This window comes from Solea senegalensis, unplaced genomic scaffold, assembly GCF_019176455.1.
Source record: "Solea senegalensis isolate Sse05_10M unplaced genomic scaffold, IFAPA_SoseM_1 scf7180000015547, whole genome shotgun sequence".
NCBI lineage: Eukaryota > Metazoa > Chordata > Actinopteri > Pleuronectiformes > Soleidae > Solea > Solea senegalensis.
The window spans coordinates 11,370-36,941 of record NW_025321355.1 but is presented as its reverse complement, the minus strand read 5'-3'; the positions used below and the strand labels follow the sequence as shown (position 1 = coordinate 36,941).

Here is a 25,572-nt window from a genome sequence, read left to right as displayed (position 1 = left end):
GTATAAACATACAGCATACGGAATACCATGTAAATATAATTAAATGTTCATAAAATATATAGAATGAAATATAAAATCACATATAAAAACCTATCAACCAGATGTTTCTACTCTCAATTTGTATAAAAACAGAGCAGATCCTTTAGTTTCATATCATTTTGTAGATTGTTCCAATCAAACTTGGTCATGTATGTAACTGCCTTTTTCTTCCCAGTTCAGTTTGGACAAACTTCAGCTGACAATAAGAATTCATCCTGGGACCAAGGAGAAAATGTCTTGTTGATGCTAAAGGTCAGAGGTGAAAGACCATGAGCTGATGAGCTACATCAGCAGTAGACCACACCTACATCAGCAGTAGACCACACCTGTAAAGAATTGTCTGACAACCGTCTCATGTTTTAATCAAACAAAAAACGTTTTTTTTGTTTTGTTAATGATTCATTACATAAACTGAGAGTGTAGCTGTTACACGACACAGTTGTAGCACGGCACGTTTGGTATCAGGCATGTAGTCTTCCATTGCTATAGAACTTCCTCAACATGGGCGGGGTTTCATACCACGGCTGCACAGAACTGCCATGACGTGGTTTTACAACAGGTTGTGATTTGGCTCGCGATCGCAGGCTTTTGGCAGTGATGTCGCTGGATACACCAGACTCTGTGAGATTTTAGACATAGATTTTTACAGTGCAGCATTGTTTGGTTGGATTCTTGTGTCAGACTCCTGACGACACTCTCAAAACAAACAAAAATGAGTTGAGTTGTGCTAGCACTGTATTTAAGCAGCAGCAGCCATCTTGGTAACACCTAACTTTATTTTTAATGGTGGGCGGGACATAAACACTACACTTGTGGAATCATCGTCAGTTCTGATAAAAACACTGGCAATACAAGTTCTATTAACACCTTCTTTAATACACATGCAATGTTTTGTGGCTCCTCCCACCTCAACAGAAACATTTATCCTCCTCTTTCAATTAAAATTGCAGTGAACCTCACTTGTGTGCTTGCATCCGTGCTGTAAATAGTATATACATTTCCTGTTTCATCTGTGACTAAGCAGATGATTGGCTTCTTGGAGGAAGGGGCGGGGCATGTTTTGGTCTTGCCACTGATGAACACTAGCACGAGTCGTCAGGTTCAGAAAACTCTGGGTGGAACATCAGGAGACCACACCCTGTAGTGACAGCAGCTACACATGTCAACCAGTGTTTTCATGTCCCAGTTTTTCACAGGTGCAATCTCTATAGTTTAATAGTCTTTTATATACCAGTAGTTCTTTAGTTCTTCTTCTATTGTCTTCTTTCTTGTGAAGTTCTCCATCTATGTGTTCCATGAGCATGGAACACTCTGCAGACTGATGTGAAACTGCCTGAACTGATTTCACTTGGATCTTATTGGACAGATAACAAGTGCCTGTGTTTTTAATGTTATTACTGTGACCTCTACTCCTGCACTTTAAATGTCAAGGAAACTTTATACACTGTTACATTATTTTTGTCTAAATCGCTAATATTTTCTACCTCGCTCTTGGCCACGTCGCTCTTGGAAAAGAGAGAATAGTTTTAATCAGAACGTAACAATAATGATCACAATGCTATAATAACAGCGTTGTAACTAAAGGTGGATTCTGCAGCCCTGTAGTCACTTCCCTTCAGGACCCCAGGTCCTTTTGCCTGGGACCCCCGACAGTCCCTTAAAACCTCTCTGATCCACCATTCAGAGTCATTGTGATGATTAAATTGCCTGTTTTTGGGAAGATTGGGGGCCGTCTCCACTGCCCCCTACTGTCTGTTTGCAGAAAACCAGAAGCGAGAAAGAGGAAAATGACTGTCGGAGTGAGTGAGAATTGAAAAACACATTCTCCTGTGGGGTGACAAAGTCAGAAGAGATCTTATTTGCTTCCTTTGTCCATGTTGATGAGCCACAACACTTGATCAGACAAAAGTGGAGTATTTGACATCACAGTTTTGTGTTCATGGGGAAACACCGTGGTGCATAAAGACCCCTATGTGGATGTATAAGTAAAACCCAAAACCATGAATGTGCTAACCATACACAGATCTGTCATGTTCTGGGTAGGCCAGTATTATTATTATGATTATTATAAGGGTTTGCATCATGACTGAGGCTGGGGGTCTCCAGAGAGAATGGGATGTGTCACGTACTTTTCTACACAAAAACGTGGCTTCATAACAACATGCCTGACTCAGCCTTCCAGATGGACGGCTCGCTACTCTTCTGTGCCGATCGCAACCAGCTAGCGGGGACGGTGCACAAACTGTACATGTCCAAGGCAATAGAGCGTATGAGTGTCAAGTGTCGGCCACACCATCTGCCTCAGGAGTTTACGGCGGTGTTCGCAGCGTTCAGGTCAGGTGATGCACTGGCCCTCTATCTTCAACAGAGAAAAAATTCAATTCTGCACTGTACATAGACAACAGAGAAACAACAAGTCACACAATGATCAGTGGAGAGAAAAATTCAATTTTTATAAAACACAAAGTTACATACATGTAAATGTTACTGTTAAAAAAAGGAAAAAAGGACCGTTGCCCCCTGGAAATCTTCACATTATCAAATATGGCCCTCGTTAAAAAAATACCCCTGACACAAGTCATCTTTGCCCGAGTGGAAAGGTTACGTAAACAAAAGCATATTTACGATATTGTCTTATTCTTCTTCATTCAGCTGCATTAGACATCCTGAGACATACGGGCTTGGTGTGCCTGACTTGCCTTTCACGCTCCATCCCATGGATGCTGGTACATTGCCACATTATGTGCTGCACTGAATTTTAGCATTCTGGGCTTTCTCCTCAAACGTTTTTCATCTCAGATTGACATGTAAGACATTTCATATAATATTAACATTTGATTTTGCTCTCAATTTTCTTCGTCATTAAAACATCCCAACTTATGCGCTCTGATGGACACGTTGAGACGAAATGTCAAGATTTAAGTAGATAGACATCCATCCATCCATCCATCTTCTAACGCTTTATCCTCCACATCAGCTGTGCCAATCTCAGGATAAGGCGATAGGCGGGGTACACCCTGGACAGTCCATCATAGGGCCATATACTGTACATAGAAAAATAACCAACCACTCTCACACTCACACCTCAATCTAGAGAGTCCAATTGACCTAAGAGGAAAGGAAACCCACGCACACATGGGGAGAACATGCTAACTCCATGCAGAGAGACAATTGTTCTGACCGGGTCACAAACCTTGGTCTTCTAGCTGCAAAGGTAAGAGTGCCAACCACTGCACCATGTGTGGCCCCTTAAGTAGACATGTCGAGATTGATTTTCTTCATGCTCACCATGCTCAACATGTTAAAGTTTGAGAGTTTGGAGGCAGTGACAGTAGCTGATGTGTTCCTCCTCTGATTGGTCATTTAACACTCAGTCCAGAGAATGACTGTGTTTTAAACATGAACCCATAATGTGCACTAAAAAGAAGTGAGTCAAAACAAGTGGGAGTAAAGTACATCAGCAAAATCAGCACGTTTTGGTGATTAAAACATTAAAATGAGGTTCAAATGTTCAACCTATGGAGGGAACGGTATAACATAAGAGGGCAGTCCGGCAGTAGTTGCATGTAATGACATTAAGTGAAGAAGAAGAGTCCATCCATCCATGTATTTGTACCACTTTCTCCTCCACATGAGGGTCACGGGGTGCACTGTGCCAGTCTCAGCTGACACTGGCTAACACTGGGCGATAGGCGGAGTCACATCCTGGACAGCTCAGGATAAAGAGTCTATGCAAACCTATGGATCCACCGTGATACAAGAAAACATACTGAGTAAACTACAATGATAGTGGATTATCTGAGCACCACAGCCGTGCAGAGGCAAAGGATGATTTGAAACTTGACAATTAAACCCAAAATATGAAATGATGACAGCACAATCAGCAAAACCATTCATCTTATGCAAAGAACAACCAGTGGAAACACAAATAAATAATGACTTCACTTAAATGTGAAGTAAATCAATCAATACAAACTAAATCAATACATTTGATTAGATGTGACATAATCTAGCTATTATCGAAGGGCAAAGTTTCACTGACTACATTCATGAGAGGTCAGATAACATAAAATGAATGAATAATGTTCCCCCCATAGTGCTGATTCTTTGAATACAATGCTTACTCCACACACCAGAGCTGGGCCCATTAGCTGAGACCAGCACACTCCTCCTCCTCCTCTTCCTCCGCCCTCCTGAGTTCCTCCTCTCCACTTTCATTAACCAGCCAATCAATTAATACAGGTTGAGTTGGCATGAGAGTGAGCCAGAAAATGAGCAATCCTCTAATTAGCTTGGACGCTACATCAGCGCTATATCTCTTGGCCTGTCTGCATAAACCTTCACCATTCTCTCTCACACACACACACACACATGCAGGTGCTCACACACACACTTCTCATAATGATCACAGACAAGTGTATTTCTAAGAAATGTCATGTGTCATGTGACCGACTCTTAAGCTAATGCTCACTCTTGCTGTTTAGTAAACCCTGGAGTGACTGTACAGTAAGTGATGAAGTGCTGTTTGTCGTCACTGCTAACATCAGTGTTCCAGTCACCACAGGTTACTTTGTTATGGCTGTAGTGCAGAAATGTCACAAGAACTGAATTGGAGACATTTTTTTGTAGATCGGCCATCATTTACATGAGGAGCAGGTCTTTCCACAGGCGTGAGCTGTCGCTGACTTTGTCAGCTGTGGACTGTAGCACAGAGTCTTAGTGGCATTTACTTCATATGTGTTTGATGTAATTGGTCATACTTTAATACGATGCCTCATTTTCAGTGCTCCAGTTCACACTGTCTACAGCGTGCGCCGTAGAGGGACCCTGAAGCCCTTTAAACTTCGGTTAGGGGTGAGATCCGGCCCCAGGTGGAGGAGTTTAAGTATCTCGGGGTCTTGTTCACGAGTGATGGAGAAATGGAGTGGGAGATCAACAGACAGATCGGTGCGGCATCTGCAGTAATGTGGGCTCTGCATCGGTCTGTCTTGGTGAAGACAGACCTTCATCTACCTTCCTATACTCACCGATGGTCAGAACTCATTTCTCGCCTCAAATGATCTTAAAACTTTGTTCCGGGACACTGAAAAATGTTTATTTCAGATTTATATTTGTATTCTCTGCTGCTATGTTCCGACGAAATGCATTCTGGGATAAATGGCTTTCCCATATATTGTTATTGCCATTGTTAGCCAGTGTTTGTCATTGTTAGCCAGTGTTAGTCATTGTTAGCCAGTGTTAGTCATTTTTAGCCAGTGTTAATCATTGTTAGCCAGTGTTAATCATTGTTAGCCAGTGTTAGCCAGTGTTAGCCATTGTTAGCCATTGTTAGTCATTGTTAGCCAGTGTTAGTCATTTTTCATTTTTCATTGATTTGTTTAGTCATTGTTAGCCAGTGTTAGTCATTGATAGCCATTGTTAGTCATTGTTAGCCATTGTTAGTCATTGTAAGTCATTGTTAGACAGTGTTAGTCATTGTTAGCCAGTGTTAGTAATTGTATTGATAGCCAGTGTTAGTCATTGTTAGCCATTGATAGCCAGTGTTAGCCTGTGTTAGTCATTTTTAGTCGTTGTTAGTCATTGTTAGTCATTGTTAGCCAGTGTTTGTAGCCATTTATTATTAGTCATTGTTAGTCCATAGTCGTTGTTAGTCATTGTTAAGTCATTAGTCATTTTAGTCATTGTTAGCCAGTGTTAGTCCTTGTTAGTCATTGTTAGCCAGTCTTAGTTATCGTTAGTCCTTGTTAGTCAGTGTTAGCCAGTGTTAGTCATTGTTAGTCCTTGTTAGTCATTGTTAGCCAGTCATTGTTGTGTTAATCATTGTTAGTCATTGTTAGCCAGTGTTAGTCATTGTATTGATAGCCATTGTTAGTCATTGTTAGCAGTGTTAGTCATTGTATTGATAGCCAGTGTTAGTCATTGTTAGCCATTGGTAGAGTGTTAATATGTTAGTCATTGTTAGTCATTATTATTGTTAGTCATTGTTAGCCAGTGTTAGTCATTGTTAGAGTGTTAGTCATTGTTTGTTTGTCATTGTTTGTCATTGTTAGTCATTGGTAGCCAGTGTTAGACATTGTTTGTCATTTTTAGCCAGTGCTAGTCATTGTTAGCCAGTGTTTGTCATTGTTAGTGTTAGTCAGTGTTAGTTGTTGTTAGTCATTGTTAGCCAGTGTTAGTCATTGTTAGCCAGTGTTAGCAGTGTTAGTGTTAGCCAGTGTTAGTCATTGTTAGCCAGTGTTAGTCATTGTTAGCCAGTGTAGTTTTCATTGGTAGCCAGTGTTGTTAGCCAGTGTTAGTCATTGTTAGCCAGTGCTAGTCATTGTTAGCCAGTTTTAGCCATTGTTAGCCAGTGTTAGTCATTGTTAGCCAGTGTTAGTCATTGTTAGCCAGTGTTGCCAGTGTTAGTCATTGTTAGCCAGTGCAGTCATTGTTAGCCAGTTTTAGCCATTGTTAGCCAGTGTTAGTCATTGTTAGCCAGTGTTAACCATTGTTAGCCAGTGTTAGTCATTGTTAGCCAGTGTTAACCATTGTTAGCCAGTGTTCGCCAGTGTTAGTCATTGTTAGCCAGTGCTAGTCATTGTTAGCCAGTTTAGCCATTGTTAGCCAGTGTTAGTCATTGTTAGCCAGTGCTAGTCATTGTTAGCCAGTTTTAGCCATTGTTAGCCAGTGTTAGTCATTGTTAGTTGTTAGCCATTGTTAGCCAGTGTTAGCCAGTGTTAGCCAGTGTTAGTCATTGTTAGCCAGTGTGCTAGTTTTAGCCATTGTTAGCCAGTTAGCCAGTTAGCCATTGTTAGCCAGTGTTAGTCATTGTTAGCCAGTGTTACCCATTGTTAGCCAGTGTTAGTCATTGTTAGCCAGTGTTAACCATTGTTAGCCAGTGTTAGCCAGTGTTAGCCAGTGTTAGCCAGTGTTCAGAAACAAACAGTACTATGTGAACAATTGAATGTGAAACAAATATGACAGAATTGTCGTTAATAGTAAAAGCAGTAGCTAAGTGTATCCACGTGTATTGATGGGAGTGGCAGCCATCTTGGAATCCATTGTTCCATGTCGTGGTGTGAGGCTGCTCCGGCTTGTTGATAATCTGGCATTAGGTTTGAATCACAATCACATCATCTGTGTGTGTGTTAGACTCACATGTTTACATATATTTTTAAAGTCCAGTTGGATTAAGGATTGGATTTTTTTTTTTTGATTTCATAATGTAAATGTTCGGTATTTAAAAAAGAGCGGAGCTTTTCCTTCATTTCTTACTGGTGTGTACATCGTTTTTGAATTGGCCTCAATCATTCTGTCTCTCTCTCAGACAGCAGCTCTCTGGCCTGCTGAGTGAGATCAGAGAACAGTGTGTGTGTGTGTGTGTGGGGAGTGGTGGTTGGTGGGTTGTCATTTCAAGTGGGAGGAGCTAGGGCTTCCTGCGGGGTTGACTGTGTGAACGCTTCCTGAATGACAATGCTGAGCATCAGGACCTCAGCACGACTCTCTCTCTCTCTCTCTCTCTCTCTCTCTCTCTCACACACACACACACACACACACACACGCATACTCACACACACACACACACACAGAGGGAGAGAGCCAGGGAAAGCAGCAACTTTCTCTGTGACAGCAGAGGCATCCCAGTGTGCAGACATAAACGGGAAAAAGCCAAACGTCTGCAGCCGATCACCCTCTCCTCTGTCCATCCTCATTAACCATCAATGACAGGAGGAGGAGAAGGGGGAGGAAGGGGGGGTTTCCCGTGATCACACACACATTGTTGTCCTCTGCTGCCACCACTACTCCATTTCTCCTCCACCAACACCCTCGTCTTCATGAAACCCATGTTCTCTCTCTCTCCCTCTCACTGGCCACTAGTCAACGGGAGTTGAATTCCGAACAAGACCACCACTGATACACACACACACACACACACTGAAAACAATTTGAAAACCTACAGTATATGGGTTTTACTGCATCATGTGATCTTAGGGTAACAATTTGAGTTTTCCAAAAAAGGCAATTTCTCTTGATACTTCAACACAAAACATAGGAGACGTGACACAAAAGGTTCAAGTTGATTGTCTATCATTTTTATTGGAACTATTTTACTTCAAGATCAACTTTTATTTCAGTGTTTCCTGATTGACCATGTTTCCTATATATATCAAAGCAATGCTGTAATGCTTTTATTTTGTAATGCACTTTGGGTTGTAGAGACACATTACATTACATTACATTATAGAAACACTATTTTACATCTTTCATGCACTGAAGGAAGAAAACAACTACCAGGTGATTAATCACATGTTAAGGACATTTGATCATTGATTAATAATTAGATAGTAACCTGTCAGATAAGTGTGACTCAGTGACCAGAGACTGAGTCGTTGCTCTGCTTCACCTGGGCGTCTACTTTCAGTAAAACACTGACACTGACTGAAGTTACACTGCGAGGAAAACCTAAAAAAGGGGATAAAACACAGTCATCTGATGATAGGATGTCAGGTCTTTTTTTTCTTTAGCAATCTTGTACTCTTATTATTATTATTATTATTATTATATTGGTTAATCCACTTGTGCGAGTGTGTGAAGAGTTCATGTCTGAAAACATACCATCACTGGCCTCTTCACAGAAATGTTAAAGCGTGTAAAACCAGCGGTGTCATAGGGCCATATTTGATAATGTGAGGATTTCTGGGGGCCAATGGTCCTTTTTCTTTCCTCAACTGGAGTCAAATAACATGAGAGTCATGCATATGCTGTCTGTCGAACCCAGGACTGTGGTTTTAATGCACAGGGCCGGACTTCAGACATGCCTGCTGTTACTTATAGCTGCACCGTGTAATATTTTATTATTTTAGTTGTTGCCTCTGTTTGGTCTTCATGAATGTTTGTGTGTACAGAACCATTTCCTAGCACAGTGTGCAGTGACTGTTACCCGGTGACATGAGATCTAAACACTGCCAAAGCGGAACATTGAGTTGTGTGGAGCTTAATCACCATCATGTCAACTAATTTGACAAACGTTTGAATGAAACTGTAAGGAATATACAAATGTAATGTTTCTCATGGTCTGCAAGAAAGGAAATGAACAACATTTTCCTCGGAAAATAGTCTAAATTTAGTGAGACTTTGTTATCTACCATATGGCCCACGCTGAGACGTCCACCAAACCATGTCACTATCTGCTGAAGTAACTGGTGGAGGAAACAAAGAGAGAGCAGGACGTTAAAGTGTGTCTCAGTATTTAACAGATGGCTGAAAGTACAGCGACCTGCCCTAATACACAATGGAGACGATCTCTTCCAAAGCCAAGACTAGGACATGTATGGTGTATTCTCATGTTTCAGCAGTTTGCACAGCACCAAAAGGCTTTCAGCACCAAGGACAGCGTCAAAGTGCTAAAGTAGCCAAATCCCCTCGACTAACAATATGTCCTTTTTTGATTTACGCTTGAAAAGGATTTTCCCATCTTTCCCATCTCCACTTTCATATTTACTGTTTTGGAGAGGTGACAGCTCGGTTGGTTTCGCCCAGGAAAACAGCTTGCTGAACTGCATCAAAGACAACTCAGATGCCAGACTGACAGACGGTTTGGAGGAGAGGGTAGGGAATAAGGTGGGAAAAAAAAACAACCTCAAAATAAATATGTCCTCAAAAAAGCTCAATTCTAACATTCCTGTCTCTAACCCTGGTCTTGAAGATGACTTGTTGGTCACTGGCAACATCTTTTTCGTACCAGTGATAAAAAGTCTATAAAATCCATCACATTTAACACAACACAGGACACAAATATGCAATAAATACTGAGATATCTTAGCTCATCTTAGTGACCAAGAATGACCCTAAACCTCATTTGGGTTCATCAGAACCTGGACCTCCGTCCTCCTGCTCCCTCTGTGCTGGCAGCCTTCTGTTCAGCTCGAGGGCGGCTGTGTTTGAGTAAACAGTGATTGGGGCGATTTGGACAGGGCTGTTCATGGCTGTTACAAAAGTGTGGGCTCGTCTAAAAGGGGCACCTGGAAACGATTTTCTTGATGTGTGTGTGTGTGTGTGTGTCATATGAAGTATATGAAGTATGGATACACTGACTTTAGTGAACCACAGAGACATGTACACTTACTGTAAACACAGCTGGGGACACAATTAGCCAATTAAAAATGAAAGACTTAACATATAAATTCTATACCTGCTTAAGTCGATGCCATTTTAGGAATATACTCACCACTTTTTGGTCTCCATTAAACAGCCTTTTATAGTGGGAAACTAAAGTTTGTGTCACTCTTCCTCACCAAAGTCCACAGAGAAAATGTTGATTGTTTATTACTTCCTGTCTTCTTCCTGGGTGTCATTATCCAATCAATGCAACTTTATTTGTTAAGCACTTTAAACAAACCACAGTGGACCAAAGTGCTGTACAGAATAAATAAAAGGTTCAAAATTAGATAAAACAGCTTAAAATAAATTAAACATCATAAAAAACACAATAAGAATTAGCAGCCATACAATAAAAAAAACAATACATTCTATTCAAATTAGAATATGTAAAATAAATAAAAACCAAACGTCTCATGAAGTGTCAAAGGCCAAAGAGAAAAGGTGGGTTTTAAGAAGGGATTTAAAAACAGACAAGGACGAGGCCACGATCCCCTCTGAGCTTCCGCTTGGTTTTAGGCTGATCAGCTGACCTGAGACTGCGAGCGGGTGAGTAGAATGTAGAATGATGTAGAAGCTCAGAGAGGTAGGGCGGGGCTAAGCCATTCAGGGATTTAAAAACAAATAAAACCATTTTAAAATCGATCCTGAAGTGTATGGGCAGCCAGTGGAGTGAAGCTAAAATGGGGGAAATGTGCTCAAATGTACGTGTGCCAATTAAAAGACGTGCAATAGACGCACTAACCCCCACATAAAGAGAATTACTATTAATAAAGTGAATTACCATTTCAAAATGTTGCCTCGAAAGAGTTTTGGCCAGCTCCTCAAATGATTTAACCACAGACCTGATCTGGTTGTCAGGCTTCAGATCAGGGTTCGATTTGAACCCCCAGGTTTGTGATAGTGGGCTTTAAAAGTGGTGCCAAGCCAAGCATTAGACCTGCCCCAGGGTCCAGCACTGTGTCAGTATCTTATCAAAGCCTCAAATATCACTGTAAGCTGCTTTTAGACTTACACAAACACCAGATCTTTTCCAAAAGTTTTCTGTATGTGAGGATTCAGAAAAAAGTACTCTGCAATTTCCACGTATATCGTTTGTTATACGTGGAAATTCGCTTTAGTCCACAGACATGAGCGTCTCTGAGAACGTCCTTTAAATGAAGTGCTCACATCAGCAAGTTTGTCAGTTGGCAATTTCATCGTTTGCCTACTCAACTGCAACAGCTGGATATTATGAGCTAATATGAGCTAATATGTGCTAATATGTGCTAATATGTGCTCAAGGGTGAAAAACGCCTGAGGTGAAATGGAGCCACGTGTCATTTGTGACCAGTGTGATTAGTAAAGGAAAAGTCAAATGATCTGAGGCCTCGTGAACACTCTCTTCTGTGGCATTATCTGTTTTAATGACTGTATCTTATTGGATTCAAAGTCTCTGTGGATGAAGATAACTGCCGCACCGTTCTGAACCCACTGACGGCCATACGTCTCCGTCGTGCGCTGTGGGGAGTGGGTTGGAGTGGGGGAGGCTCCGGGGAGGCGCCGTGCGTCGTGCGCCGCAAAGATGTGCCACGGACCTGCGCGCGGCGCTCGGTTCCCGTCACTGATCAGATGCTCAGTGCGCGCGGCTGACTGAGGTGAACACTACAGAGCAGGAGAAGCGCTCCGTTTCCCGGGCTGATCACCGCGGGAATCCAGCCTCCGGACCGACTGCGCGCTGGCTCACGTTCCTTTAGGGGGGGGGAGAAAAAAAAAACAGAGGGAGAGAGTGTGAGAGAGGGGGGAGAGAAGAGACGCTGGACTTGTGGGGCTCTGCGGGCTCGAGCGCCTCTCTCTTGCTCGGGAAGCCACGGGGGCGATGCTGCTGGGCGGGGAAGGTGCACGGTTTCTGCCCGGTGGCGGAGAAGATGCGAGCCGGGGCTTCAACACTGCCGCGCCGCCGCCGTCGTGTATTCAGAGCCAGAATTGATGATGGTGATGATACCGCCTCCCTCAGTGGTCTTTCTCTGCTGCTCCGGATCCTACACGTCCGGGATTCATCTTCTCCAAACGCTGGATTATAGATGATTGTTGTGGACATCATTTTTTTTCTTTTCCTCGCCATTTCATCAACTCAATTCTCCTTTTCCCTCCCGGAGGAGAAAGTGGGGGGACAGAAAGATACACACTGCTAGATTAAGGATTGGTGTATTTTCGACTCCCAAGTGCGCGCAATCACGCCCAAAATCAGTGAGCGACGCCTTGGTGAGGAGGAGGAGGAGGAGGAGGGCGAGGAAGAGGAGGAGGAGGAGGAGGAAAAAGAGGGGGGATGCCGCACCGTTCATCACCAAATATCAACAAATGTCACCAGGCTCGGGTTTTGGGGAAGCCCCCCTCGGTTGGCGTTTGCGTGTAACACGAGTGGCGTGGAGTCTGTAGAAGGGAGAGAGGGGGAGACCGTGAATCTGCCGCGCCGCACCGAACATTGCGGATATACGGCACAAGAAAAAAATGAATTATTAAAGATTTTAACTCATATATATTTCTATTTTTATCTCGCAGGGAAGAAAAGGGGGGGAGACTTGGGGGAGGAGGAGGGAGGGAAGACAACTGCAGATCCTGTCAACGTGCACGAGGCTAGGGAGAGAGAGAGAGGGAGAGAGAGTGAGAGAGGGGGGGTGAGACGCAGTCTCCAGCTGGAGCCTCTTCTTAGTAGAGATGATTACAATATTCTGTTTATCTACATCCGTATGACATGAATCTGGCTGATCGATCTGTTTTCACCAAGATTCATCTCCTCAAATCTTCTTGAGATTTTCTTGACAAGAAGAGAGCGAGAGAGAGAGGGAGAGAGGGAGAGAATAGCTTCCTTGCTAAATGATAAAAATCACTGATGCTCTGACACTACACAGCATTTGTGTCTGTGCTCTTACGCGCCAACAAATCCTATTTATTTATTATTTCAGACATTAAACACCGTTTTCTCCATTCATATTCCAAACAAACGACCAGAGACACCACGCGCTCTCCTCCTTCTCCTCTCCCTACCCTCAGCTCTCCTCCTGCCAGCCCCCCCACCCCCAAACACACACACACACACACACACAGTCAAATGGAGGTATCTTCTCGGTGCTGAAGATCTGGGGAGGGAGACACACTCATAGATAAATAGATAGACAGGAGGAGACAGAGACAATTAAAGGAGCCAAACTCCATCCTGCTGCATGCGGAGCCGAGGCTGATGGGGTGGTGGCATGAGGAGGTGTCACTCTGAGGTTCCCCCTCAGCTCCTTCCTAACCTCTGGCGTTTGGTGTCTGCAGAATGGCGCGTTTTGGAGACGAGCTACCCAACAGGTATGGTGGAGGAGGAGGAGGAGGTGGTGGCGGTGGTGGCGGGGGTGCCGGCGGACAAGGGGGGCCCGGCCGCGGCGGCAGCAGGCAAGGTGGCGCCCCCGGGGCGCAGCGGATGTACAAGCAGTCGATGGCCCAGAGAGCCCGGACCATGGCCCTGTACAACCCCATACCCGTCCGGCAGAGCTGCCTAACGGTCAACCGCTCCCTCTTCCTCTTCAGCGAAGACAACTTGGTGAGGAAATACGCCAAAAAGATCACCGAGTGGCCATATCCTTTCATACTCCAGCCAAGGTACACTCTGTGTGTGTGTGTGTGTGTGTGTGTGTTCTTGTGCTTGTTTGTGTTCCCTCTTTAGGACAATGTTTGTTATACACCAGTAGTCTTCATGGAGAACAAAACCTGGTCCTAATCAGGCAGAATCCCATTTCTGAGGCACTGGTCTATGTAACAATTGAGATGTAAAATTGGTTATTGAAATTCTTGTTTGGCTTTAGTGAGGAAGTCCAAAAGTTAGACAGTCCAAATGTTAGACAGTCCAAATGTTAGACAGTCCGAATGTTAGACAGTCTGAATGTTAAAAAGTCCAAATGTTAGGCACTCCGAATGTTAGGCAGTCCCAATGTTAGAGTCCAAATGTTAGACAGTCCGTGTTAAACAGTCCAAATGTTAGACAGTCCAAGTAAGTTAGACAGTCCTAATGTTAAACAGTCCAAATGTTAGACAGTCCAAGTGTTAGACAGTCCGAATGTTAAACAGTCCAAATGTTAGGCAGTCCCAATGTTAGACAGTCCAAATGTTAGATGTCCAAATGTAATGTTAGACAGTCTAAATGTTAGACAGTCCAATGTTAAACAGTCCAAATGTTAGACAGTCAAATGTTAGACAGTCCAATGTTAAACAGTCCAAATGTTAGGCAGTCCCAATGTTAGACAGTCCGAATGTTAGACAGTCTAAATGTTAGACAGTCCGAATGTTAAACAGTCCAAATGTTAGACAGTCCAAATGTTAGACAGTCCGAATGTTAAACCAGTCCAAATGTTAGACCTCCAATGTTATACAGTCCAAATGTTATACAGTCCAATGTTAGACAGTCCAAATGTTAGACAGTCCGACAGTTAGGCTAATGTTAGACAGTCCGAATGTTATACAGTCCAATGTTAGACAGTCCCAATGTTAGACAGTCCAAATGTTAAGCAGTCCAAATGTTAAACAACAAATGTTAACAGTCCCAATATTAGACAGTCCAAATGTTAGACAGTCCCAATGTTAAACAGTCCAAATGTTAGGCAGTCCCAATGTTAGACAGTCCAAATGTTAGACAGTCCAAATGTTAGACAGTCCCAATGTTAAACAGTCCAAATGTTAGGGTCCCAATGTAATGTTAGACAGTCCGAATGTTGGTTGACAGTCCAAGTGTTAGACAGTCCAATGTTAACAGTCCGAATGTTAAACAGTCCTGAATGTTAGACAGTCCAAATGTTAGACAGTCCGAATGTTAAACAGTCCAAATGTTAGACAGTCCAAGTGTTAGACAGTCCCAATGTTAAACAGTCCAAATGTTAGGCAGTCCCAAGTTAGACAGTCCAAGCTTGTTAGACAGTCCGAATGTTGACAGTCCAAATGTTAGACAGTCCGAATGTTAAACAGTCCAAATGTTAGACAGTCCAATGTTAGACAGTAATGTTAAACAGTCCAAATGTTAGGCAGTCCCAATGTTAGACAGTCCGAATGTTAGACAGTCCGTTAAACTAAATGTTAGACAGTCCCAATGTTAAACAGTCCAAATGTTGGTCCACAGTCCCAGTCCAAATGTTAGACAGTCCCAAACAGTCCAAATGTTATACAGTCCCAATGTTAGACAGTCCAAATGTTAGATGTAGTCCCAATGTTAGTCCCAATGTTAGACAGTCCCAGTAGTTACAGTCCCAATGTTGTTCCAAATGTTACAGTCCAAATGTTAAACAGTCCAAATGTTAGACAGTCCCAATGTTAGACAAAGTCCCAATATTAGACAGTCCAAATGTTAGACAGTCCTAATGTTAAGCAACCAAATGTTAGGCAGTCCCAATAAGTTAGACAGTCCAAATGTTAGACAGTCCCAATGTTAAACAGTCCAAATGTTAGGGCAGTCCCAATGTTAGATAGTCCAATGTTAGACAGTCTAAATGTTAGACAGTCCAATGTAAACAGTCAAATGTTAGACAGTCCAAATGTTAGACAGTCCCATGTTAAACAGTCCAAATGTTAGACAGTCCCAATGTTATACAGTCCAAATGTTATACAGTCCCAATGTTAGACAGTCCAAATGTTAAGACAGTCCCAATGTTAGCAGTCCAATGTTGTGACAGTCAATGTTATACAGTCCAAATGTTAGACAGTCCCAATGTTAGACAGACAGGTCCAAATGTTAAACAGTCCAAATGTTAGACAGTCCCAATGTTAGACAGTCCCAATATTAGACAGTCCAAATGTTAGACAGTCCCAATGTTAAGCAGTCCAAATGTTAGACAGTCCAAATGTTAGACAGTCCAAATGTTAAGCAGTCCAAATGTTAAGCAGTCCAAATGTTAGACAGTCCCAATGTTAGATGTTAAGTCCAAATGTTAGATGTCCAAATGTTAAGCAGTCCAAATGTTAGACAGTCCAAATGTTAGACAGTCCCAATGGCAGTCCCAATGTTAGACAGTCCAATGTTATACAGTTATACAGTCCAAATGTTAGACAGTCCCAATGTTAGACAGTCCGAATGTTAGACAGTCCAAATGTTATACAGTCCAAATGTTAGACAGTCCCAATGTTAGACAGTCCCAATGTTAGACAGTCCAAATGTTAGACAGTCCCAATGTTAGATGTCCCAATGTTAGACAGTCCAAATGTTAGACAGTCCCAATGTTAGACAGTCCCAATGTTAGACAGTCCAAATGTTAGACAGTCCAAATGTTAGACAGTCCCAATGAATATAACAGTGTATACTCTTCACAAACGTGTGTGTGTTTGTGTACTTGTAAGTGGTTCCTCTTAAGAACACTTTCTGGTACAAACTTTGACTTTTTCAGGACCACTTGTCCTCATGGGGACTAAAGCCCAGTCCTAATGAGGAATAACCTTGTTTTTAGGCTAGTACAGAGTAAATGGTTTTGTAACAGTTACAAAAGCTTTTGGCTTGGCAGAGTCCTAACAAGAATAGCGCTGCACACCTTTGTGTGAGATGGATAGATAGATAGATAGATAGATAGATGGATAGATGGATAGATGGATAGACAGACAGACAGACAGACAGACAGATAGATGGATGGATGGATGATGGATGTGGACAGTGATGGTGGTTGTCGTGACGCTGGCAATCACAATTTCATTGATGCTGCTGTTGATGAAGGTGCATCTTAAATATGGGCTACAGTATTTAATGTGAACGCCTCAGTGACCTGACTGTGTCAGTATATGGTCGTGCTGATGTTGTGGAGACGAGAATCAGTTCACACGCTCACTTATTTTCCAAAATCAAGACCATTTGATGTCAATCATAACATTTTAAGTCTCTAGGACATTAATGTAAATCTGATTTAATCCAACCTGTGTGTGTGTGTTGTGTGTGTGTGTGTGTGTGTGTGTGTGTTACAGTGCTACAGTCAGAGCTGAGTGCTGATGTCAGCATTGTGAAGACTTAAGCACCATGCAACCAGAAGGGAGAGGAAATGACTCTCCTGCTCTCTCTCTAATTACTACTGACCATATATGGACAGCCAGTGGCTGTTGTACAGGACAGCAGTGGAAAAAGCAGTAATTGTCAGGACAGTTCAGTCTGCTGCAGTTACTTCACACTACAAAGTCCTGCTTTAAACATGAACTTACAGTGTTGTATAAGCACTTCTTTTATTGCTAAAATGAACACAGTCTGCACCCAGAAAGGTGTTCAATAGCCATGCATGCAGCACCATAAATCTGCAGCCATTTAAAGAGTAGATGCAGCAAAGTTTGTGGCAGTAGCTCGCATGAATCTTGTCAATACTGTGATGTGAAATGTGATTTGCATCCTTCACTTGCTTGAGTTGAAATATTTGACCTCGATGGAAACACATCGCTCCACAGGATGTTTGCTGTGAAATCCCTTTGGCATTTTAGAAATGATCCCAATGTCCAAACATTTTATCTGGAGTAGAAAGATGACTTTTTCCTTTATATCAATATAGGTTTGTATCATTTTGATGTAATTATGAATAGTCACAATAACTGAATGACTTTTTCTGATCAATGAAATAATGGAATATTCATGCTCATCCCTAGTATGTTAATCGGGGTCAGGGCTGAAACTAAGGATTATTTTCATAATCAATTCCTCTGTCGATTATTCTCTCGATTAATTGAGTACTTGAGTAAAATATTGATCAGTGTTTCCCACACCTGGAAATAATGATGTTCTCAAATGTCTTGTTTTGTCCACAAACCAAAATGATTATGTTTTATGGAGCAAAGAAACCAGAACATCTTCACATTTAAGAATCGGACAAATCAGAGAAACCTGTTTTACTTAACACTCTAAAAAATAGTTACTAAATGATTGGTTTACCTGGTTAATCATTGTAGTCCTGTCTCGTGTGTTTGTCATTATTGATCAGTCATTTGATTTTTAACAATCATAACTTTTCCTCCTCCTCGAAACTCTGTTTTCAACCTTGTGGGAATCTGGCATTTGATGAGAATTTTGACCAATCACAGTGCAGTTCAGAGAGAGAAGCTGTGTTTACATGTCTCTTCAGTGGAATCCAGTGGTGTGATTGTCCTCAGTCTTTAGTGCAGTCATTTATACTGACAGCTAATTAACAACAAGGGACTGTCAATGTATAAATAAAGATGACACTTCCTGTTCCCTTTGTTTCACCAAAGTCAGGAACTCCATGAATCAGTCAAATGTGATGTCAGACATGTCGCCTGATCCTTCCTCACAAATCTGAACACTTTTGTGAAAAACCCACATGACGTTATTGGACAGGAGGACAGAAAGTCCACATGAAGCATCTTTATCTCTCTCTGACAAAAATGATTTAGTTCTTCTGCATAAAAACCTTTCATGGGAAATATTAGCTTTAGGAAAGCCTTTAATTTTTACTTTACACTCTAAATATACACACACACAATCAAGTGTTATCTCCAGTCACTGATCATGTCAGATGATGAATAAACTGTACCTGTAAATCCTATTTCTGACCAGTTCCCAGTAACAAAGTTACTAATCCCAGAAAACTCACGTGTTCACGTGGCGTGTTCACAAGGTTCATCAGGTGTTTCATCACAAAACATTTTCACATTTAAAGAATGTGCCGTACAGTCATGTTAAAACTGCACTAAGCACGTTTTGTTGTTCATTTTCATCTTTGTAAACAGAAACGATATTTTTACACTTAAATCACCTGAAAACAAGCAAAACTATCCAGTCTGACTGAGGGAGCGTCTGTGTCCATACAGCAGCAGAGCAGGGGCGGGCGGGGTCTGAAGGACCGGCTTTTTTGAGCTCTTCATTGGCATTACTTTGTGTTTGCAGCAGTAGCGATTACACACAATACACAATAACACAATTATTACACCACAATTACTACAACACAATTATTACACCACAATCACCACAACACAATCACTACAACACAATTACTACAACACAATCACTACAACACAATTATTATGTCACAACCACTACAACACAATTATTAAAACACAATTATTACACCACAATTATTACACGACAACACAATTATTACATCACCATCACGACAACACAATTACTACAACACAATTATTACACCACAATCACTACAACACAATCACCACATCACAATCACTACACCACAATTATTACAACAACATCACTACAACACAATTATTACACTACAACACAATTATTACACACACAATTATACACTACAACACAATTATTACAACACAATCACTACAACACAATTACTACAACACGATCACTACTCCACAATCACTACAACACAATTACTACAACACAATCACTGCAATACAATCACTACAACACAATCACTACAACACAATCACTGCAATACAATCACTACACCACCATCACTACACCACAATCACTACGACACAATTATTACACCACAATCACTACAACACATTTATTACACCACAATCACTACACCACAATCACTACCACACAATTATTACACCACAATCCCTTACAACACAATCAATACACAATACAATCACTACAACACCACAATCACTACAACACAACACAATCACTACACATCACTACAAAACACAAATATTACATCACAATCACTACACCATACAATCACTACAACACAATCATACAACAATTACACCACAATCACTACACCACAATCACTACATCACAATCACTGCAACAAAATTACTACAACACAATCACTACAACACAATTATTACACCACAATCACTACAACACAATCACTACAACACAATTATTACACCACAATCACTACAACACAACTATTACAACACAATCACTCCAACACAATCACTCCAACACAATACACAACACAATTACTACACAATTATTACACCAAATCACTACAACACTACAGCACAATCACTACAAACACAATCACTACAACACAATCACACAACACAATATACAATCACTACAACACAATCACTACAACACTATTACAACACACAACAAATCACTACAACACAATTATTACAACACAATCACTACAACATAATCACTACAACACAATTATTACAACATAATCACTACAACACAATTATTACAACACAATCACTACAACACAATTATTACAACACAATCACTACAACACAATTATTACAACATAATCACTACAAAACAATTATTACAACACAATCACACAACACAAACAAATCACTACAACACAATTATTACAACACAATCACTACAACACAATCACTACAACACAATTACTACAACACAATTACTTCACTACAACACAATCACCACAATCACACACACAATCACTACAGCACAATCACTACAACACAATTATTACAACACAATCACTACAACACAATCACAACAGACTTACACAACACAATTACACAACACAAATACTACAACACAATCACTACAACACAATCAACAGCACAATCACTACAACACAATTATTACAACACAATCACTACAACACAATCACTGCATTACAACACACACTACAACACTACAACACAATTATTACAACACAATCACTACAACACAATCACTACAGCACAATCACTACAACACAATTATTACAACACAATTATTGTCAACACAACACAATCACTACAGCACAATCACTACACAATCAACACAATCACACACACAATCACTGCATCACTACAACACAATCTACAACACAATCACTCACAACACATCAACACAATCACACAACAGCAACACAATTACAACACAATCACTACAACACAATCACTACAACACAATTATACAACACAATCACTACATAACACAATTACAATCACACAACACAATCACTCACTACACACAATCACTAACAACAATTATTACACAATCACTACAACACACAATTATCACTACAACATACACACAATCACTACAACACAATTACAACACTTACATCACTACAACACAATCACTACAACAATTATTACAGCACACACCAGCCACTAGCACAATTATTACAACACAATTATTACAACACAATCACTAAGGAACACACTACAACACAATTATTACAACACAATTATTACAACACAATCACTACAACACAATCACTACAGCACAATCACTACAACACAATTATTACAACACAATCACTACACACACAATCACTACAACAGCACCACTCTACACTACAACACAATCTCTCACAACACAATCACTACAACACAATTATTGGCAACACAATCACTACAACACAATCACTACAACACAATCACTACAGCACAATCACTACAACACAAATTATGCAATCACACACACAATCAACACAATATACAACACAATCACTGCAACACAATTATTACACACAATCACTACAACACTACTACAACACAATACAACACACATACACTACAACACAATTATTACAACACAATCACTACAACAATCACTACAACACAATCACTGCAAAACAATTATTACAACACAATCACAACACAATTATTACAACATAATCATACAACACAATTATTACAACACAATCACTACAACACAATCACTACAACACAATCATACAGCACAATCAACAACACAATATTACAACACAATCAATAATATTACAACACAATTACAGCAAGCACACATTACACTACAACACAATCAATACAACACAATCACTACAACAACTCTTACAACAATCAATCACTACAACACAATTATTACAACACAATCACAATCACTACAACACAATCACTACAGCACAATCACTACAACACAATCACACAATACAACACAATCACTATTACAACACAATCAACACAATACACAACACAATCACTACAACACAATCACTACAACACAATATTACAACACAATCACACAATCACTACAACACACACTACAGCACAACAGCACAACACTACAACAATTATTACAACAATCACTACAAATTATTACAACACAATCACTGCAACACAATCACTACAACACAATTATTACAACACAATCACACATCACTACAACACCAATCACTACAACAATCACTACAGCACAATCACTACAACACAATTATTACAACACAATCACTACAAACACAAATCACTACAGCACAATCACTACAACACAATTATTACAACACAATCACTATAACAAATCACTACAGCACACACAACACAATCACTACAACACAATCACTACACACACAATCACTACAACACAATTCATTACAACACAATCACTACAACACAATCACTGCAACACAATCACTACAACACAATCACTACAACACAATCACTACAGCACAATCACTATTACAACACAATCACATACAACACAATCACTACAGCACAAATCACTACAACACAACTATTACAACACACTACCATCACTACAACACACACAACACAATCACTACAGTCACAACACAATCACTACAACACAATTATTACAACACAATCACTACAACACAATCACTACAACACAATCAGAACGTGTCACTGATTCACTCAGAATCAGCTGTTTGTCACAGATGACGGATCGATGACGTGATTTTCAGCCTCTGCATTAAAACCACTTAAAGAAAAGGATTTCTCAGCTTCTCTCTGAGTCAGTGGAGCAGTGGGTGGACACTGGGCTTCTGCATGATGATTGGAGGAACTGTCCGAAAAGGCGGAGCCAGTTTTTGATTGACAGAGTTGCAGAAAGAATAGCGGAGCTTTTTGTGCCTCGTGTGGATTCTGTCAGGGAAGTCTGTGGACAAACAGCTGCTCGTCATACACTGTAAATAACAACATTATAATAGCATTTCAGTTTGACATATTTATCACTTTTTCTTGTTCTAGTTGTTGGTTATGTAAGAATTTATGTATAAATAACGGCCTGAGAGGATCTTCCCCTGTTTCAAAGACCAGTAACCGCCACTGATTTACAGTCATAGTCCAACCTGTGTGCAGCGTGCGGTCGAAACAGCACTGCACTGTGGAGCTGATTGTGAGGCTTAATCAGCATTGTGCGACGGTTTGTTTCTATTCAAAAGTCACTCACTGCAGTTTTGTTCTGTCTTTGTTACATTTGCCTTGAGTGACGTGCAAGATCCATCCATCACAGCTGCCAGCACTGTGTAGACACGCGTTTGATGTCATTATTGTTCTCGATGATAACACTGCCCTTCACAATCTCCCCAGTCGTTCTCACATGGTCTTCAGAAAAGAGCTGTTCACACTTCTGCTGAAAATAACTGTATTTATTTCACATCACGTTATGCTGTAAATCACAGCTGTATGCAGAAAGTAAGCAATGTCACTTCTTTCTCAGCCTAATGCGCTTCCTGGTTTGAAAGTAAACTGAGCATATCCCAGTACGCTGCCATCTGTACAGGCTGTGTTGGCCCAGAGGACTTCATTACTCCTCCTCTTCTCTCTTCTTCTCCACCGCACTTCTCCCCCTTTCTATCGTGCTTTAAATCTTCTTAGTTCCATGTTCTCTCGCTCATGTGTTTCTCCCTGTGTTTACTGTAGTGGCAACATTGTTTGTAGCTGAGGTCGTCACATTATTATTTAAATCATCAGAAATGGCGTCTGGAATTAAATGATCCACAGGCTATTTAATAATGTGTGTGTGTGTGTGTGTGTGTGTGTTCATCATTATCAAGGCGAAGAAAAAGAATGGAGAATAATCTCAGATGAGATGATATTTATATGAACAGGAGTTCATATAAATATAAATATATAAATATAAATAGAGGAAAGGACAACAACGTAATAAAGCAAAACATCTAATCTAATATTTCATCCAATGTTTTTAATCCATACCTTGATATGTCATATAGACTATTTGCAGATTCCGTTTCTTTCCATAGAATTTACATGTAATTGATTCGAATGGTCTAGTATTAGTTCCATACTGTGACAGATAATAAAGATATGATAAAGAAGTATGTCAGCATATTGAACATGTGAGTGATGAGTGCTTGGTCTGCTGTGTAACTGCAGAGTGAGTTTTTGTGTGTAACATTTGCAGCAGCGATGAAGCTCAGCTTCCTCTAAAACAGGGGTGTCAAACACACGGCCCGGGGGCCAGAACCGGCCCGCCAGAGGGTCCAATCGGCCCACAGGATGAATTTGTTAAAATTTCACACTAATCTAAACGTAATGTCAAATGCTCCAGATACCCGTGACTAAATGTTTGTGCTTTTATAGATCCAGTGTGATGTGTAAATAGTACATTTAGGCACGATATTGTTGAAATTGCACTTATATTTCTCAAGACATTTCATGTTTTGTAAAATTATCCTTCATTAAATGTAAAACAAAGGAGAAAAAACAAAGGAGTTCTTGTTGTTCATAGGTTATTATTCTATTATTTTGCTCTTTTTACTGGTCCGGCCCCCTTGAGATCAAATTGTGCTGTATGTGGCCCCCGAACAAAAATGAGTTTGACACCCCTGTTCTAAAATGTCGTCAAACATTTTAAGCAAGAAGCAAGCAGAGTTATTTATAGATTATGAAAGTGAACTTATTATGAAACGATGTCTAACACGTGATATGAAGATATGGCCATTTGAATAAAATAAAAATGATAAAAACTGACTCCACAAACTGCTTTAGGGAGAAAATCAGTCTGAAAGATTTTGACCTACTTGACAGTAGTTCTTCATTTGCATCACATTTACATAGTCCAACCCCCTCCTGGTCGAACCTGATATCTGTTAGACCTCAGGACAGAAACTATTGTTGTAGTTTGAACAGTGGTTATCAATTGCAGATCTAAGGAACCCAAGGGTTCTATGAAGAGGTCCCAGAGGGTTCCCAGAGAAAAGAATTGAATGTAGTCAACGTTAATGTTGTGTTATTTGCCTTAAGCACTTTGGTGGACTGATAAGAGTCAGAATTTACTGTATTATTTATTATTTATTTATTATTCTGTTACAAAAAGCATTTGAATCAAAATGAAAAACAAGGAAGGTAATATACTTAATATATATATACTCTCAGCTCGTTGCTAAGTCATTAGCATCACAGTCAATCTTTCATACACAAAGCTGTGTCATTCAGATGCTCACATGCTCCTGTCACAGCCGAGGTGTCTAAACGCTTTTTTAATAGTTCTGATAATGTAAAAGAACTTTTTGAATGTAAGCGATAATGTCCGCTATCTTAAATGCTAGCGTGTAAACGTTAAAGTCCGCTATCTTAAATGCTAACGCGTAAGCGATAATGTCCGCTATCTTAAATGCTAGCGTGTAAACGTTAAAGTCCGCTATCTTAAATGCTAACGTGTAAGCAATAAAATCCGCTATCTTAAATGCTAACATGTTAGTGACAATGTCCACTAGCATAGCAGAAGTGAGATGGGCGTCGGCCTCTGTCTTCATTAAGCCAAAGTTTTGTGCTGTAAATGCTACGACT

The 25,572-nt window shown here is 40.6% G+C and overlaps 1 protein-coding gene across 1 annotated transcript; it reads left to right on the top strand.

Annotated features, from left to right (window-relative positions):
• Positions 1 to 12,777: 12,777 nt before the first annotated feature.
• LOC122762316 (voltage-dependent P/Q-type calcium channel subunit alpha-1A-like) lies at positions 12,778 to 25,254 on the top strand. Its single transcript, XM_044017510.1, has 2 exons — positions 12,778 to 13,800; positions 25,242 to 25,254. Exons 1-2 carry the CDS (start codon positions 13,478 to 13,480, stop codon positions 25,252 to 25,254), a joined length of 336 nt encoding a protein of 111 aa, XP_043873445.1. The 5' UTR covers positions 12,778 to 13,477.
• Positions 25,255 to 25,572: the final 318 nt, after the last annotated feature.

What these genes read in the sequence shown, in the direction of transcription:
- LOC122762316 (XM_044017510.1), top strand. Translation starts at nt 13,478, where the DNA reads ATGGCGCGTTTTGGAGACGAGCTACCCAACAGGTATGGTGGAGGAGGA.